This window comes from Martes martes (genome assembly GCF_963455335.1).
Source record: "Martes martes genome assembly, chromosome: 3".
Classification (NCBI taxonomy): domain Eukaryota; kingdom Metazoa; phylum Chordata; class Mammalia; order Carnivora; family Mustelidae; genus Martes; species Martes martes.
The window spans coordinates 122,695,076-122,714,472 of record NC_137890.1 but is presented as its reverse complement, the minus strand read 5'-3'; the positions used below and the strand labels follow the sequence as shown (position 1 = coordinate 122,714,472).

At 39.4% G+C, this 19,397-nt stretch overlaps 1 protein-coding gene across 1 annotated transcript in view; it reads right to left on the bottom strand.

The window, feature by feature from the left end:
- CCDC141 (coiled-coil domain containing 141) overlaps positions 1 to 19,397 on the bottom strand; it is a 199,882-nt gene that overhangs the window by 18,315 nt on the left and 162,170 nt on the right. The window contains exons 14-20 of the mRNA XM_080799858.1: positions 18,949 to 19,074; positions 16,734 to 16,922; positions 15,478 to 15,657; positions 13,319 to 13,468; positions 4,577 to 4,717; positions 3,390 to 3,584; positions 1,842 to 2,025 (exon numbers count right to left, since the gene is read on the bottom strand). Of these exons, the coding sequence (XP_080655984.1) occupies positions 1,842 to 2,025; positions 3,390 to 3,584; positions 4,577 to 4,717; positions 13,319 to 13,468; positions 15,478 to 15,657; positions 16,734 to 16,922; positions 18,949 to 19,074 (1,165 nt within the window). The remainder of the gene's footprint in view (positions 1 to 1,841; positions 2,026 to 3,389; positions 3,585 to 4,576; positions 4,718 to 13,318; positions 13,469 to 15,477; positions 15,658 to 16,733; positions 16,923 to 18,948; positions 19,075 to 19,397) is intronic.

The following is a 19,397-nucleotide window of genomic DNA, read 5'->3' as shown; positions in this document are numbered from 1 at the left end:
TAAACTAACAGGTAAAATCCCATCTCTCATGGATTTTGTATGCTGGTGTAAAAGCCAGGCAATAGACAAATAACTATACAATCTGTCAGTTGGTATAAGGGCCAGGAACACAGATAAAGCAGGATGCAGGATACACATGAAGGGAGGGGAATTAAACTAGTGTCGGGTCTCTGTGAGTACTTAACAGGGTCCTGAAACTGAATACGCACTCAAATACAGTGACAAAACATGCTTCCCTTGCCCTCAAGGAGCTTATGGTCAATAGAGAAGATGGATGAACAGATGAATAATTTCACTACAGTGTGGAAAGTACAAAAATAGAGGGAACCATATACAATGCTGCGGAAGCAGAGGGCGTTCACAACATTTTAGGGCACTTATACAGTAACTATGGTAAGAATGAGATATCACATTCGTTTTCATTAATTTTTCAATCCACATTTTATTATTTTTATGTTTCTACCTTTTCCTTTTGGAAAAGTACTAACAATTCATTTTCAATAATTTAATATTAGGTAGTACAGTATATATGTTTCTACACATTTTTATGGCTATCCATGGATAGCGTTTCATGTTGCGTGAGAAAATATCCACCTGGCAGTAATGTGGGCAGACGCTGAAACATTTTGTACTACCCATTGTTATCTTCTTTCTAAGCTAGATTTGCCTGGCCACTGGGAACTACCCTTGGTCTATAGGAACAATATCAGGGGATTCATGAAACTTATTCCTCAGCACCCCCAAAGGCTATCATCACCCAGAGGATTTCTGAAATGAGGGCCTCCTTTAGATAGAAAGACTCTTGAGACTGACAACTGTATTCTCTTTCCTGGTCATGGAGAAGAGAAAAGCATGGAGAAGATGATAATTTGAGTTCTCCTGTTTATTCCATAAGGGAGAGGAAGGCAAGGGAACTGTTCCTTAAATCCACTAACCAAACCATCTGTTTCTTAAATCTACAAACCACACCCCTCATAGAAATATGAGGACTAGAAACATCAATCTTAGCTTAACACCCACTTAAAGTATTATGGGAGTTTTGAATGTTTTTAAAGAAATCACCCTCATGGAAATGAGTTTGGTTTTTTTTGTTGTTGTTTTGTTTTGTTGCTTATTACCCAGGGGATGGCCAACAGGAATAAGGGAGAAAAGAGAATAGAGAAGGCAGGTTTACACAAGATAGTTAAAATCTGAAGACTTCCTTGGGGTGCCTGGGTGGTTCAGTGGTTAAGCCTCTGCCTTCAGCTCAGGTCATGATCTCAGGGTCCAGGGATCAAGACCCGCATCAGGCTCCCGGCTCACCGCCCCCCCCACCCCCCACCCCCCCGCCGCCCTGCCCTCTCTCTGCCTGCCTCTCTGCCTACTTGTGATCTCTCTGTGTGTGTGTGTCAAATAAATAAATAAAATCTTTTTTTTTTTTTTTTAAGATTTTATTTATTTATTTGACAGATCACAAGTAGGCAGAGAGGCAGGCGGAGAGAGAAGTGAGGAAGCAGGCTCCCTGCTGAGCAGAGAGCCCGATGCGGGGCTCGATCCCAGGACGCTGGGATCATGACCTGAGCCGAAGGCAGCGGCTTTAACCCACTGAGCCACCCAGGCGCCCCAATAAATAAAATCTTTAAAAAAAAAATCCAAAGACTTCCTCTCTCGGAGGCAGAAATGACTTCCTCTATTCCTGGCTGTTTACTTTTGTAGATATGGGTGCTTATCTTGAGTCTCTTGCCTGAATAATTGCTGTAGTGGGGACCCTGAGGGCTTGTCATGCTCTGCTTTCTGCTGGATTAGGTTCACTATAGATTTGTTCAAGGGCAAATTGCTGGTTATTTTAAAAGAGACCTCACCATATAAGCGCTGAGCTAGGTCACTGATCTCCTGAATCCTTTCTTCTTGCTGAGGCACGGAGGGCATGATATATTTATTGAATTGCTGGTGGAGAATTTGCACAGCTTCCTTTGTCTTGCATTCTGTGGAATATTTTCCAACTCTTACAACTGTGGCACTTGCATCTTCATACCAAAAGTGACACTAAATTAAAATGGGATAAGCATAGATTAAAGAGATACCATGTTCTAAAGTTCTTCATTTTGACCACTGAAGTATTAAATTTCAATTTCCTCAAACTTTATAATCACATTAGTTTGAACTTTCTAAGTCATAATAAGGAAAATGTCAAAATATGATCATAGGCTTCTGCACTTGGGTAGTAGAGTTAGATAAGAAAATAAAGGTATGGAAATTCATTTGATTTTCCTGCCTTCTTAGATTTGCCTGAAATAGACTTGCTAAGAACATTGCAGACTTACAAGTACAGGAAATATAAAAAGCATACGGCACAAAAAAGAACTCAAATATCAGCTAAAAGAAAAGAAAAAAAGTTCGAACATAGAGAATCCTGCCAAAATAATTGAAGTAACTAACAACACATGGATAAAGTACTGCCTGCTTAATAAATAAATTCTCTTTTAAGAATGAGATTTAGTTTATGGGTTGAGGAACAGCATTTGACCTTTTTGCTTTGTTTTGTTTTTAACAGAAGTTACTCAAGTTATATTTTCAAAGCACAGTGGAGAATTGAGACAGTTTCTCACCCAAAATACTAAATAACGGTGATGGAAGGAATGTGTCTGACCATGGCCAGAGTGATTATGATGAGTGAGAAACAGAAACACATGAGTCGGTTAGGAGCTGGCTGTCAATAAGTGCCACAGGGTCGCAGCAAGCCTATGGATCAGACATAGAGGAATGATCACCCTCATCTTCCTCAGTGTCGTGTCAAATCTAAAATCTGCTGCATCCGTGGTAGAGAGACGTTCTGTATCACAGAATAATGGGCCACAAAGAACTTCAGGTGTGGAATTTCTTCAACATGAGGTGTGCAAATAACAACTGTAATTTGTCAAATTTCCTATAGCTTGTGCATCCTCTACCATTTATCCTCTCGACAAAAACAAAAATAACACCAATAACAATTTGTGTACACGAAACACCCCCTATCACATTTCTTTCTAAACATTTGCAAGTCCGTGAAATAAATAAGTCCCTTTGAGTATTTTAAACAGATATCCAGCAATGAGCATAATTTCATGATGGTTAAACATCTCGAGCTGATGGCGTTATGGAGAAATGAGAAACTCTCCTATGTTGCTGGTAAGAGCAAATTAGTAAAATCTCTCTGAAGAACAATTGGACAATGCTATCAAACTTTGCACCATTCATCCCCTTTGGTCCAGCAAGTCTACTTTAAGAAATTATCCTAAGGCAATAATCATGAAAAGGAGGAAGATGCATAGATTTAATGACAAAATTAACTGCAGTAGCATTGTTTTAAAGTAACAGAGCAATTTTAAAAAACATTACATATGGACACCATTTAAACAAGAAAAGGATACCTCTTCTATCATCTCCTGGAGGTGCTCTGTCAGGTCCAAATTCATCTTGTAATCTGTCACAACTTTGTCAAACTCATCCACATGTTTTTGTAAATCCTTCATGGCTTCCAAAAGAACATTAACTTTATTATTTGGATAACTCAAGAAAGAATCAGAAGTTTTATTCTCAACTTTTTCCATTTTCTTTTTCAAAGCCTATGCAAAAAAGAAACAGTTTTTAAAACAAAATTCAATTTTTATTTATGAGGCTAGCTAGTGATAATTTACTGAGAGAAAAACTTGGGGAGGGACGCCTGGGTGGCTCAGTTGGTTGAGCAGCTGCCTTCGGCTCAGGTCATGATCTCGGCGTCCTGGGATCGAGTCCCACATCGGGCTCCTTGCTCGGTGGGGAGCCTGCTTCTCCCTCTGCCTCTGCCTACCACTCTGTCTGCCTGTGCTCGCTCACTCTCTCTCTCTCTAACAAATAAATAAATTAAAAAAAAAAAAACTTTAATTAAAAAAAAAAAACTTGGGGAAAATTTTTGCAGCCTTCTCCCTGATGATATATTAAAATCATAATAATCACAAATGTATTTTGGAAAGAATGGGTTTTCTCCCACATAGTTTACTGATCCATCATTAAAATCATATAGAAAATTCACTACATACCAGGTCCTATTCCAGATTTCGAGAATGATAGTATGATTTTAAGAAAAGACAATGATCATAAAATAAAATATTTTCTTGTCTTCAAGAAGCTCACTGTCTCCTGGGGAAAAATATTCAAGTTATCTAGCTGGTTCATGTGGTAATTAAGGTAGTGTAGGAGGTTCTGGGAGTAGTGGAGTAAGTTCCTGACATAAGCATGTGCAAGGAAAGGAAATGGGGTGTATAAAAGGTGTGCACATGTGTGTGTGTGTGCATGTGTGTGTGCTCTGGGGAAGAATAGAAGCAGAGAGGCTGCGTAGATTTGGTAGAATTCATTCTAGAGCTGCCTCAAGAGATAAATTAACTTATACATTTTACATGAGGAACTCAACTGTTACAAAAGCAGAAAACTACCATCTGAATCCCGATGTTGCAAAAAAGCCCAAGGGTTAGGCATCTAGAATTGAAATGCAAACTGATTTTGTAATAATCATAGTAGTGCATGCATGCGCATACACACAGACACACACACAGACATGCCACTCGCACTTTCTCTTTACCTGTATTTTTTCAGCATGCACATCAATTTGTTGAATTTGATATTTAAGAGCCTTCAGATTCCGAGCCTTTTCATATTTCTTAGTGTAATTAAACTTTAAATTGTTGAATTTCTTTTTGATATCTTTGAATGACTCTTTGAGCTGCAGTTCAATGAAAAGAAAGAGGTGATTTCCTTAAAATGAGGACACTAATATTGACTTGTAATAAATAAAAAAATCTTAACACTTCAAAATATTCATAATCCTTAAAATGTATTCAGTGATTCTTCAATAGGACACAAATCTGCTAAGTGAACACATAATGAGAATTTAAACACATTCCAAAATTTAAATATAAATTGTTCTTTGTACTTTTCGATGTGTAATTTTTTTAGAGAGTATGGGGGAGGGGTAGAGGGAGAGGGAGAGAGAGAATCCTAAGCAGATTCAACGTCCAGTGCACATCCCCACGCAGGGCTCGATCTTGCAACCCTGAGATCATGACCTGAGCCAAAATCAAGAGTCGGATGCTTAACCAACTGAGCCAACCCAGGTGCCCCTTAAAATTACAAATTTTAAATTTGTAATTTAAAATTAGACTTATAAGTACAGAATATCCCTTGGCTTCCAAATAAGACAGTTTTGAACATACCAGATTTTTAATAACTCTAATTTTCTTATTTGTATTTATTGGACATTATGTTTCCCATACATTCTGTTCTTGTGTCTTAGCATTTGCCCCAGATTCTTCTGCCTCCCAAGGCTCTCTTACAGTATCAGGAATAAATATACTAGGCTCCAATGAGCTCTTCCTGTTGCAGAGGTCAATGAAGAGTCGACATTCAGACCACCAAGGACATTAGTGGGATAAAAGAGGAGTCCCAATATGAGATTTAGTAGGAAAAATACTTTACTCGCCCAAATCCAGGTAAAAAATTATTTTTCATGAGCAGTTTCCAGACGAGATTTCCTTTTTAGATATAGGCCACTAACTTTAGATGTCCTTCCAAACCGGAAAGTAAAGGGACAGCATCACCACTGATGGCAATACTAACTTGTGTATAAACAGAGCATATGGCAATGAACAGAGAGTGGAGCATGCATTATGACAGCCTTAAGAACACACAGTTCAACTTTACCAGTGAACCGAAGCCCTAAGCAGTCCAGTTCCATTAAACACACCACTTTCTGTACCCTTTCCCATATTCAAGAAAGATAAACATATTGACAGGCAACTCTCTCTTTATATTATCAGCAAAGAGAAGTACAGAGAAAACATAAACCTTCTCAGATTATATGGAAGCATTTAACAGCAAAAAAATGAACAATGTCATGGTTGATAAATTTGAGCTATGATAAGAAAAGTCAGAAACACATTAAAATTCTTTTCAATGACAGCAAATAAATTATTTGGAAGGGAATAAAGGCTGTGTACATGCTAGATTTTAGACCTGTAATGCAGAAAAACATATCTGCCCTAAAAATATTTGCTTTCTCCAAATGCTAATTTCAAATCCTGCATATTGTAAGAACCGAACCTTGACCTTATCTTTAACATTTCTTGGAGACAATTACCTATAAAGGCCCTAGCAGACTTGCATACATGGAAATCATTACGCTGATGCAATTTTTGCCTCTCACACACCTATACTTAATCAGTGTTGTTTATGTCATATGGTAAATGAAATTATTGAATGCTTGTTTTAAGCTACCAATTAAGCCAGCCACAGAGACAATATTAAACATTTAAACCAATAAATCAGCAACATTCTGAAGAAATGGCAAGAACTATAGTTTCAAAATTTGAAAACTATTTCTCTATTAGAATTCACACAAATATTGGAGAAGATCATATTCACTTGGCATACTTATAAAATGACCAATTAATATTTAAATTTTTTGACATTCAGTGTTTTAACTTGCACGTGTTCAATTTTAGTGGAAAAACACAAATGGGATTGAGATACATAGGGACTACATCCTGAGTTATTCACATAAAACTTGGGCAGGAACTCTTTCCCCCCAAAGTCATAATCTGTGATTGTAGGTATAATAACCACCACATCTGAGGAAACCACAGATTCTTGTATTAAAAAACATGTCCTCAATAAAGAGTTATTGTTTCATGGGTACAGAATTTCTTTTTGGGATGATGACAAAGTTCTGGAAATGGATAGTGGTAATGATAGTAGAACAATATGAGTGTACTTAATATTAACCTTAATCTTAAAATGGTTAAGATGTACATTTTATGTTACATGTATTTTACCACAATTAAAAATATAATTTCTATTTTTAATAAAAATAAACAGAATAAAAGAAAAAAGAAAAGGGAAAATATATGTCCTGTTACATTGGAAAAGAAAATTTTATATATTTTTTTCTTGTACTAGAATGTGATACACATTATAAATTTCAGTCTAGAGAAAGGAAGAGGGTCTCAGTCATCAATCTGATAATCACTGGGTTACGTCTGCTTGTTTAAATGAGAAAGATCAACTTCTATTCAAAAACTAGGTGATGAACAGAGAAAAGCTGGGCCTTAACACTGTAATTCTAAACCATGAAATTTTAAATCTGCTTTGGATCAAAAAACTTAAGACCAATAAATGATGAGCACAATCTTATTTCTGTGGCTTCAGAATGTATGCACTTCCACTGAAGATGATTTATAAGACCAAAGAGTGTTCATGGTGCTATGAGTATGTGAAATGGAATCAGCTTCTTTCTGACACATGAGCTCCTTTGACAAAGTTGCTGGCACTTCTCTCTTTTGGTCCCCTAGAAATGCATTTTAAATCTTCGACCTTTCCCAGGTGAAATTTAGGACTTTTGCAGCTACAGGTGGAAGGCAGCATGAACGAACTACCTTGAGCAAGTAGATTTTCAGAAAAACCTAACCATGCCTAAATTTCTTACCTGCACATTCTAACATGAAAACTTAACTTCCCATCTAATCCCCATGTAACTTGTGATCATATTTTTAAAGGGACTGAGTGCCATGGTTGCTTGGCTGTGGGATCATTGTTCCTGCAGCTGTTTCTAACTTTAGTTAGCTTGTCAACAATGGGGAATGGTGGATATGGCAAGACAACTGCTCAAATGGAACACGTAAGCAGAAAGACAACACCCAAAGCCTGGGCAGGATAGTTCACCCTATTCGAAAAATTTAAACGTTGTTATAATCCTTATTAACAAAATTTCTAAAAGCCTTTAAAAAACTTTAGGAGGAATTTTTTTTTTTCCTAATGAATAATGTGATTTTCCTGTGTTTCCACTTGTTCAGCCCCTCCATATTTGTTATGGAATCAGCAGACTAAGTTAATACAGCCATGCTTAGGAATAAAATGAAGACTTTAAAATTGTGGTTCCTTTGAACCAGAATGAACATCTTCGCCATATTTCCCAGGAAGCAGTGAGCTTCTCTTAGGGTTAGGAATGAACAAAGCTTCTTTGAGAAGAAGGAGAAGCAAAAAGAGGCTGATGACGACCAGGCTAGATTGCTATTCTTAGTCTTGACTAAGCTGGTTGAGGTCACTCTGGCATAAGAATGTATTATTGGGAGTCTGGCACTGGCAAGGCCAATTTATGTGAGGGCCATGGGACATTTTAAAACTAAGGAAATACATTAAAAACAAAAGCCTTTCCAGGCACCTGAGTGGCTCAGCCAGTTAAGCATCCAACTCTTGATCTCAGCTCGGGTCTTGATCTCAGGGTCCTGAGTTCAAGCCCCATGTTGGCCTCCACACTGGGCATGGAGCCTACTAAAAAAAAATAAAAAACAAAGGCTTCATTGGAACTACAGCACAGGTTTGGCCAGACACAAAAAAGCAAAACAGTCCATTTCTCTTCATGTCCACTTCACAGGCTTCATTTCTTGCTCATCCTTTTGCCCACTCCAGAAAAAAAGCTTTCTGAAGCTCATTTCCAGTAACAGAAGGTTTCACAGTTATCACTGCCCAGGGATGCTTGCATTTGAAATGAAAGCACCCAAAGATTCATAATTTAACCTGAATGATTTGTTACAATTAGTATGGCTAGAATATCAAGCCTAAGTCCTGGAGAGATTTCAGGACAAGTCTCCCTTGGCCTCCTTTCGCTTGGCAACCGTGCAGCTGTCCCCGTGTGCTCAAGACCAGCGCTGCGGCAGCGGAAGTGGGACAGCCTAGCGGGGAGAGGACAGTGGCTCCGTTTGACCTCGTGTCTCGATCATGGTTATTGTCTCCGCCCTGCAAGCTTCATGTGTTCATATGTTTGTTTTACTTCCTGGACATGGTAACTATGATTTTAAACTTCAGCTCTCTGTATTCTTCAGGAAGAAGAGTCTCCTTGCAGACGTGAAACACCAAACTTTTATGGACATTTTCAGAACAAATATATCTTTTCTATTCTCTACCCTCTGGATGGACCCACGGTGTGGCCTGGTTGCGAGTGACTGTGACGTGAGTCCCACAGGCTTTATTTCAATCTGGGCTCCATGTTCCCAGAGGACTTTCATGGGCTTATGGTCCAGTACACAGTGGCCACATTGGCAATATGTGTCAGATGATGATAGTTTAGTGTTTTTTCTTAAAATGACTAGTGTAGGATTATTGATCCGGAAAATAATAACCCTGGCACCACACCACAGTGCTGCCCGCTGCATGTTTTAGCCGTCTGGGCATTCTTTGTCTGCTTCTTCTCCTGCCGGTGGGGGACTGTCCGTGGTCATTTTGTCACCAATAAAGTGCTCTACAATGTCAAGAAGTTCGATTTCATGAGTTGGGTATGTGTCTGTTCCTCGATTCTAATTTGCTGCTTCTCATCTGCCTTTTGTCTCTGGAACTCAGATGACCGACTTCTCCAAATCGACAAAAAAAAATTTGTGTAACTGGAACATGAGACTCTGACATATGGAACAGACCTATATATACACCAAGTCCTTTTCTGTTTCCTTCCCGATGTTGCTACAGTAGAAAAAATTTCAGGCTAAAGTAATCTAATTACATGAAAGCTTCTGTTTGCAAAACTTATTTTGAGAGAATGGATACCAACCCAATTCTGTCATTGCTGTTTTGTTTTTGTTTTTTTTCCAGCAAAGTAATTGCGACCCATAATGAGACTCCAGTTACAAATTTCCATTAACATTATGTAAATGTAAAAGTAACTTTTTGGGTCAGGTTGCAGATAGAAAACATGCTTAATATCAACTTATTACGTTTCTAAATAAAGACGTGTAAAAGAATGAGTAACTACTGATGTTCTGTCACATCTAACCACAGAGAATGTCTGTAATGCTTTGCGTATTAACAGCTTATTTATGCTGCCAGGCAAGAAAATATATGGTGAAATTCAACATTTGTGCATACCAATGTATCTTTGTGTGAAATGAGTGAGAAAAAAATGCCACGAAATCTGGCAGTCTGAAGGCTGTGAAGGTAGACATGGAGAAAATGAGATTTTACAATATCCTATGTCTTAGGTAGTGTATGAAATGAGAAAGTAAAAGTACTTTACTCGAAGATAATCAAGGCACAGAACCATGGTTCTTTGTCTTTAAAGAACATCATATCACATCAAAAAAACAAAACAAAATGCCTTTAGAACACCTCATTTTATTTTGCCCTGAGGTACTGAGTCCTCTACTAGGGAGCTCAAGTGCAGTTGGAACCATATACGTTAGTTAGGGCATCATCAACAAGTAATTTTGGTTGAAATGACCAAATGAACCGTGCTATTGTATCAGAGCATCCAAACAGCTTGGAATGGCTACGCCGGAAAACAAGGCCGGCAGAGGAAAGTGCAGAGAAGTGTACATGGTGCATCAGACTGCACCATGGGAACAAGTGGGGACTTTGCGTTTAGCCACTGACAACTTGTTGGTGCCCAATAGAGCCTGAAGACCAACAGATGATCTTTTGGCCCAAAGCTGACTCCTCAACACACCATGAACAGAAGCTCTGCAGTCCTAGAGTGCTCTGCTCAAATGCAAATCATACACACCTCAGGTTTCTCACCCTAAAAAGGAAGAAGTGTCAAAGTCGAGATCTCCCCAAATCTATTTCCACTCAGAGTCTGTGAACTTCCAAGAAGCACTTGAAGCACACTGGAAACAAAACAATGTGTTTCCAAATCAACTTAAAAAATAAAATGCAGGGGCGCCTGGGTGGCTCAGTGGGTTAAAGCCTCTGCCTTTGGCTCAGGTCATGATCTCAGGGTCCTGGGATAGAGCCCCGCGTCAGGCTCTCTGCTCAGCAGGGAGCCTGCTTCCCTTCCTCCCTCTCTGCCTGCCTCTCTGCCTACTTGTGATCTCTGTCTGTCAAGTAAATAAACAAAATCTTTTAAAAAATAAATAAATAAATAAATAAATAAAATGCATTGGGGTGCCTGGGTGGCTCAGTTAAGAGATTGCGTTCAGCTCAGGTCATGATCCCAGGGTCCTCGGATCAAGCCCCGTGTTGGACTTTCTGCTCAGCTGGGGAGCCTGCTTCTCCCTCTCTCTGCTGCTCTCTCTCTCTCAAATAAACAAATAAAATCTTTTTTTTAAAAAAAGCAATGTTTGCTCTAGTTCCCTGGTAGGGTGTCTGACTTTAATGTTTTTATATACAAAAAACGTAGAATAACATATTGCTTTTAATTTTTTATAATGTTTTAAGTACCTATGCCAAATATTAATAATGATAATATAACAAAAATGTCTAGGTATATAAATATTATCACCACTTGGAATCTACCCATCTATACTGTGATATTCACAATACAAATTAGAATGTACATATATTTATTTTACTAAAGTGCACTAAAAATATTCCTTCTGATTATCTTCCCATTAGGCTTGTGGTTGGAAAGTCCAGGGTGTGGATGCTACACTGTGACATGCCTGCTATATTTCTACAAGAAGGAAAGGAGGAAAGGACCAAGGATTTTCAAAGAACCTTTAAATGTGAAATTAAAACTTACATCAAAGATTAGATGGATATGAAGTAGAAACAAATGGGAAGTCTACCTTCTTTTAATGTTTGAGGTCGTATTAAAGTGATATCTGATTCCCACATGTATCTGGCTGCTCATTATGGTACAGACAATCCTGGGGCGTCCCGACTGTGACTACAAGGGACATCTGTCATCTCAGCTAAGCTGGCTCCCAGCAGAGGCTCATCACAAGGCAGCCTGTAAATAGAACCCCCGTGGGAAGGGCCTGCACGGGGAGACCCAGCTCCATACATGCCATAGTGAATCAGGAAGATGGAAACTGAGCTATAGGGAGCTGGGGGTAACCCTTAGCCTCCTCCACTTGTGGTTTATGTTAGTATAGAGCTGTATATCCCTGCACGGAGAGAGATTTTTGGCAAAACAAAGTTTACCAAAGAAGAAGAAGGGAGAAGGAGAAGGAGGAAGGGAAGAAAGAATATAACTTCGGAGAAAGGTAGAAAAAAATTGCTTGCAAACCTGAAAATCTAAATGTTATAGCCTTGGGGAGAACAATGTTTTCTTTACTATTGTTTTCTTTAACAAGACTTGAATGAAGTATTGTTAGCTGAAACCAGAAGAGGCCATAGCAGGTCGGCGACGCTCTGGGTTTAACCCCAAATGAATCTCTAGCCCGGAATGAGTCCCTGGGACATGGACTCGGAGCAGCAACTCTACAGTCTGGCAGCACATTGCTAAAATGAAAGTCATTGTTGATGTTCCTGTGTCTCTGCTGGGGTTCACGTGGCCTCTCCTGCTCTCTGCCCCTCTCACTTTCCTTCTAGCCCTGCTCCCTTCCTGCACCTGCCGATGGTTTATAAAAGTGTGGCCTGCAGGAAGGAGCGTGTGAGAGCTAGACCACCATTCTAGTTTAGATACTCATACTTGAGTTCATGAGCTAATGTCTGATATTTGATATTTGCTGGACCCAGATTGTGTAAATCGGGCATCAACAAAACATTTGAAAAGGTTTCCCCTTCCTCTTCCTCCACCCGCTTTTGTAATGGACTTGTGACTGGTGGACCCGGAAACATTTTTCTCTAAATGGTGATAAGTCTGGAATTATAGTACTCTGTATCCCGCTGTCAATTCTCAGTCAAAAATCAGGAACCATGTTTTGGTATCCTGATCTATGTTTTCTCCCAAGAATAAGTTTATTTAAATGGAAATTTTAACTAGGGGAGGGTTATTTTGGCTTGCTACATGTTTGGGGGTTGCGGGTTTGGATGGAATTGAGGGAGAGGAGGTGGAATTATGTGTTTGAGCGGGTACATGGACGCAGAGGATAACTTTCATCTGTTGCTCCTTTTTCTCTAGAAGTTGTTTTTCCAGTAAGCCACTCCATTTGAGTAAATATGAAACCAGCCCCTTGACTTTGGTGATAATACTCTGTAGCCTCTGAGGCAAAGAGCCTGCTCCCCTGGCCCATGTCACCCCCTTCACTTTGAGTCATTGGTCCTTAAATAGAATCTCAGCAGGTCGGAGCTGACTTCATGGGGACGGCATCACCCTTTCTGTCCTGATGGGCTATATCCACTCAAGCAAGCAGTTGCCGTGCAGGCTTGAGTAGGGGGAAGAAAGCAAATAAAACACTCTAACAGTGCTTTCTAGGTTTTTCTAGGCATTGACAACATACTGACTTAGGTGCTTGAAATTGACTCAAACTTTCAGAGCCCTGAGACATTGCTTGGTAGATGAAAGGTCAAGGTGGAATAAAAGGTCCCCGACTATGGGTGCACACGTACAGACAAGACACACATGCTTTAGGTTGAGAGCAGCTTTTCACAAGGTGGGCTCTCACCCCTGTCACCGTACCTCATTTATACTGTCCCTTGTGTTGCAGAACTCCAGGCTGCGGGTCAGGGTCCGTTCATACTCCTGGGCTCGGGCACGCCAGTTCCCACTGTCCCCCTCAAGGAGGTCCAGCTGCTGCTGCAGGTTCTTTGCGGAAACGTTAGAGCAGTTCTGAAAATGAAAGAGAAGAGGAAGTGACAAAGGGACTGGGTGAAACAGCAATGAGATGCATGTGCTATTTACCTGCGTTATGAAGCTCATAAAGGACATTAAAGAACCGGCTCCTGGCTTACCTTACCTTAAGCATATTTGAATATAATGATTTCAGAAGGGAGAGCCAGACACCAACATGTTGGGAAGGCAAACTGTTGCATTTCCAGTCTTGAAACTTCAATTTTGAAGATTGCTCATCACACCCAACTCTTCAGAGACACCGTTTATTATAACGTATAATTTTTACTTCAAAAGGCATAAAATATGCATTGGAAACATTCAGCTTCTGCACTATAATTTTCCTGTCAACTTGAACTTAACCTCAGTTTCATTATGCAAGTGCGCCAATCTCTGCTCAACACAGAGGGCTGCTGAGGCCAAGGCCAGATGAGGGTTGGAGAACAATTTATAATATTATTTGTACAAAGTGAGACATCTTACTTTTTTCTTTCTTTTTAAAATATATTTATTAATAAAATAAAACTCTTTATAAAGAAAACTCCTTCTTGGTAAAAACTTTCTTGCTCTCTATAAACAGCAACAGATATTTTGTATTTCTATGTCTTTCAGTTAAAAAATTAAAAAAAATTTTTTTAATTTAAAAAAAAATAAAAAATAAATTTAAAAAAATGAACTTTAGGTTCATTGCTTTCCATATCATTTAATGGAGATTTTAGATGAACTTTAAAGTAAAATTGGCCATTATGATTTTGTTAATGTTATACATACTAGATAGAATAAACACAATCTTTTCTCCCCTCAAATTAGGAATTTGGAGGATTTTTTCCTTTTAATCGGAGTCCTGTATATTATTTATAAAAATTTGATCTGAAAATACTGTCTTTTCTTTAGGCTTATCTGTTAAGGTCAGTCCAGTGACATAAAGCAGATCCAGTGACCAGTGCCCAAGCCTTCAGTGAAGCCAGAAGCCTCCTCCATGATGGGCTCTTATGGATAAAACCCCTTCTCTGGGCCTCAGATCCTTCTTTTATAAAATGAGTGTCCTGAGCTAGATTATCTCTACCATACCTTTCCAGATCCAAAATGCTAAAGCAGCATTGGTCCAATCAAAATATAACCTGAGCCACAAGAATAATTAAAAATTTTCTGGTAGGGGCGCCTGGGTGGCTCAGTGGGTTAAAGCCTCTGCCTTCAGCTCGGGTCGTGATCCCGGGGTCCTGGAATTGAGCCCCGCATCGGGTTCTCTGCTTGGCTGGGAGCCTGCTTCCTCCTCTCTCTCTGCCTACTTGTGATCTCTGTCTGTCAAATAGATAAATAAAATCTTTGAAAAAAAATTTTTTTTCTGGTAGCTATATTAAAAAGTAAAAAAGAAACAGGTGCAATTCATTTTTCATAATAAAGATTGTTCAACCAAATATCATCATTTTAACATGTTAACAAACGTTAAAAATATTAACAGTTTTTTATACTAAGTCTTTGAAATCTAGTGTGTATTTCACACTTACAAGCATTTCTTAATTGTTGCTAAACTTGTCAGAAATAGTTGATCCGTATTCAAATTTCATAGTTTATAGCTTAAAATGTAGAATCACATATCCAAACTATTCCCAATGTACTTAAAAGTTTTCTCATAATTACATTGAGTGTCAGTTTTAAAATTTAAATTAATTAAAAATAAATAAAATTAAAATTTAGTTCTTTAGTTGCATTACACCCATTTCAAATGCAAAAACCTGACTGCCATATTAGACAACAGAGCTCTACAATTCTATTTTTTAATTAGCATGAGGATAGATGTACTAAACAAGCTTTTATAAAGCAATTTTCCTCCTTAAAAGTTTTTTGTTTTGTTCTAGGTGGTAGAAATTCACCACAAATAACTACCCCAATGGCTTAAAGTATTTTTAAATTTAACATATACTAGGCAGTTGGCCTGGTTTCTTTGATACTATCCCCCAACTCTCAGCTTTAATTACATAGGAATGATGGTGTTCCAAGTTGCTTACAGGCCGCTGCACTGATGAGATGATGTCCACTCCCAGGGAAAGGGCCAGTTTATGGAGATGATCGATGTGTGCCTGCTTCTCCTGAGCACGACTGAGGTGGACCTGGGCTTCGTGGGCATCATCCAGATCCTCTGGCTGGTCTAAAAACTCTATTTCCCTTGATTTGTGGAGATGACCCAGCTGGAATTTAAGACAGTAACAATTAACATGGATTTCCTATTTTTCTGAAGACTGATTTTTTTTTTTAAAGCCTACTTTCCATAACCAATTTTACTACCTGGTCAAAATGCTGCCAAGCCTATCTATAATTATTAATGTCATAGATAAGAAAAAAAATGTTACAGTGCTTCAAATAGGTAGGGTAAAATCGAGGAATTAACATTGTCAGTTCTCTTAAAGAAGAAAACACTCTTTTTGGTCAGAGTCTAAAACTTTTGCAAGATCTAGACTTGTGTTCTGAGTAAATTCAGAGGCTATTTTAAAGGGATATTGGTATATCTCCATTTTCTGTTAAGAGAAGCTAATAACTATAAAGCTCTATTGAGCACTCCATAATATCAGTTACTTGAGATACATTAAAAAAAAAAAAGGATTTGTTTTCTTACCTCAAAGAGCTTATACTTCTTGAGTTGAGGGGAAAAGTCATTTAGAATCAAGATGGTAGGGGAACCTGCGTGTCTCAGTCAGTCAAGCATCTGCCTTCGGCTCAGGTCATGATCCCAGGGTCCTGGGATGGAGCCCTGCATTGGGCTCCCTGCTCAGCAGGGAGTCTGCTTTTCTCTCTCCCTTTCCCCCTGCTCGTGCTCTCTCTCTCTCTCTCTCTCTCTCTTGTTTACTCTTTCTCTCAAATAAGTAAAATCTTAAAAAAAAGAATCAAGATGCTAAAAATGACAAATGTGTAAAATAAACAATGAAAGTTCTGGGAATTTAGAAGAGAGACACATCATTCCGAGGGACATAGGTTTGCTGGCGGCAGGGGCAGGGTTTAAATAGTAGAGGAGAGAGAAAAGGACCTGTCAGGGAGTGGCGCCTGAGAGTCCAGGCTTGGAGTTTGGAATGTGTGCACTATCTTTGAGGGACAAAGAAGAGCTCGGTTGGGCTGGATCGTCAGGAGGGAGTGAGAAAAAGGTTAAAGCCCAGATTGTGCAAAGCTTCTAGTACCAGAATGAACAATGTGGCCTTTATTACATAATAATTTATTTTTAATTTCACAGTTTAAATCTGAGGGTCTTCCAGCTCTCTGTGACAAGTCTCACCTTCTCCTTGACTTGGTGGAATCGGACCAGCTTGTACAGGATATCCTCGTAATCTCGGATTCTCTCCTTCTGTGTTTGGTGGAGATGAATAAGCTCCCTCAGCTGCTGGGACTTCTCTTTCACAGGGGCTCCTTTGCCACTTAGCTCTTCCGATGCTCTTAGGAGGTACCGAACTTCATCATTCAGTTGCTAAGAAGTTAAAAGCAATAAAAGATATCCAACTTTTAGGGAGCCTTTTATATAACTGACTACAGGAAGGTCCATATCACCAATTATTCTCTTACCTGTTAACAATTACCTATTGTCGGCCCCACCCCATCCCTGCAAATCTAGGCTTTGTGCTACCTGGTGCTCAGGATACATTATTCTATCCCCACCTTCTCAGAAATTAAAAAGGAAATTATTAGCAATGCAAAGAACATTTCAGAGCTAGCTGGTAAAATACAAACCACCTGTTTCTGGGGCATACCAAGCACTCCAGAAATCTGGGAAGTGAAGTTATTTTAGATATTTTGTGAAGCCATGACCATCTCTGATATTCAATACAGACTAGGATCAGGAGGTATGGTAAATACACCAAGACATGGCAAGTCTAAAAATATATTGGGGGAATTACTTGTCCTCTATGATAACAGAATGATCAGCATGAACTACCAGCTGAGCAATGTGGTAGATACTCTGCTTTAAAAATGGTCATCCCAGAAGCCACAAATAGCCACCACATGTAGAGGGGGGGACAGAGCAGCTTCCTTTTTACCCAGCACAGCTCAGATATCCCTTATAGGAATCCAGATTCTGGGACAGAACTTACAAAGGGCGGACAACTCAAAGAGGACGTCGCTATACTGTCAGAGATGGCTCTTCTATCAAGCAGAGAAGTAATGGAAATGATTTAGGCTAAGAAAATAATTTGCAGATGAGTAACAGAAAGGTCTTCAAGTCAAAATCAAGCATGGGGCATCAAATATATGCACAGTGACAGAACTAACAAAGCTTGGGAATGGCGCCTGACTTCAAGGGATTTACACACTCAGCACGCACGGGGGCATGTGCGCACATGGAGACATGAAAGGCAAAGGGGCGTATAACACAGGGTATACCAAAGTACCTGACAGGGAGGCTAGTTGAATTCTCCGAGATTTTACGGAAAATCGTTCACCATGGGCTACAATGGTGTGCTTTTGTGAAGGGGAGAGGAGGCCAGTTATCCACGATATCAGCTTTACTCTTAAAAAATCTAAAATAGAGGCCGCCTGGGTGGCTCAATGGGTTAAAGCCTCTGCCTTCAGCTCAGGTCATGATCCCAGGGTCCCGGGATCGAGCCCCACATCGGGCTTTCTGCTCAGCAGCGAATCTGCTTCTCCCCTCTCACTCTGCCTGCCTCTCTGCCTACTTGTGATCTCTCTGTGTCAAAAAAAAAAAAAAAAAAAAAAACAACCCAATCTAAAATAGATATTTCTTAAAGGAATCTTCCACTTTTTGATCCAGCATTCTTTAAGGCCAACACTTAGGAAGTTGTGACCAACAGAAACACAGAGAGCTTGACTTTGGAGCAAAGAACAAGCCAGGCAGGAGAACAGCATGACTGGCAATCACTTTTGGCAGCTGTGTCCAGGGGTAGGAGCAGCAGGAGGTAGAGGATAGGAAAGGCACTTGTAGTCAGGGCCTGGGAACATGACTCAGGGTTTTCTCTCACATATCCTGAGGACTCTCTGAGAGGGAGAACGGGAAGACACAGCAAGATTCCTGGGAGGGTGGTGGGGAACTGGGGTGCCAGTGGGCAGGGACCGTGACATCATAGTGGTAATTGTAGGGACAACAGGCAGCAGAGCCTCCATGTCAGAGAGTGCACACCCTTGCTCTGAGATGTCGTAATCTAAAATGTGTCTATACCTCTTAGGGAAATAATTAGAGTGAATATATATGATAACTGTATAAGGAAACAATTTAATGTAAACTCAAATGATCTAAGATAAGAGTACATTAAGGACATTTTGTAGCCTGAATGTTTGTGTATCGTCAAATACAGAACAGTGCAAAACAACAGTAAGAAATTTCTTTTTGAAGTGGAGTTTTAGATAAGCACTGCTTTTGTTTAAAAACAAAACAAACCACAGTAATTCACCAGCCTGTGAAAATTAATTAGGTAAACCTTAACCAAACAGTTTTTGGATTTTTTTTCTGTTCACCCAAGTCCATCAGTCTGTTTCTTCACCTGGAGCTGAGGCTTCATTTCGTTCCATTTTTTTTGTAGACCTAAAATGGTCTGGAGGCTCCCTCCAAGGTCAAGGGCAGACACAGGCGTAAGTGCTTCCTCAAGAAGTTGTAAGTTGTAAGTAGTCTGAAACAAATGTTAGATAGTCAAGTGTTTGTTTTCTTTGACACCACTAGCAACTACGTAATGATTACTGCCATGATGAGAGAGTCATCGAACTTTCCATCTCCGTGAAAACCCTCACTACCTCAAATGAGTTCATGGTTCTAAACCTGGGTTTCCTTTACTTTTTTTTATTTTACTGTGATAAAATACATGTAACAAAATTTACCATTTTAACCAATTGTTAACTGTGCAGTTTGGTGGCATTAGGACATTCACATTAGTGTGAACCCACTGCCACCATCTACCTCCAAAACTTTTTATCATCCCAAACGGAAACTCTTCAC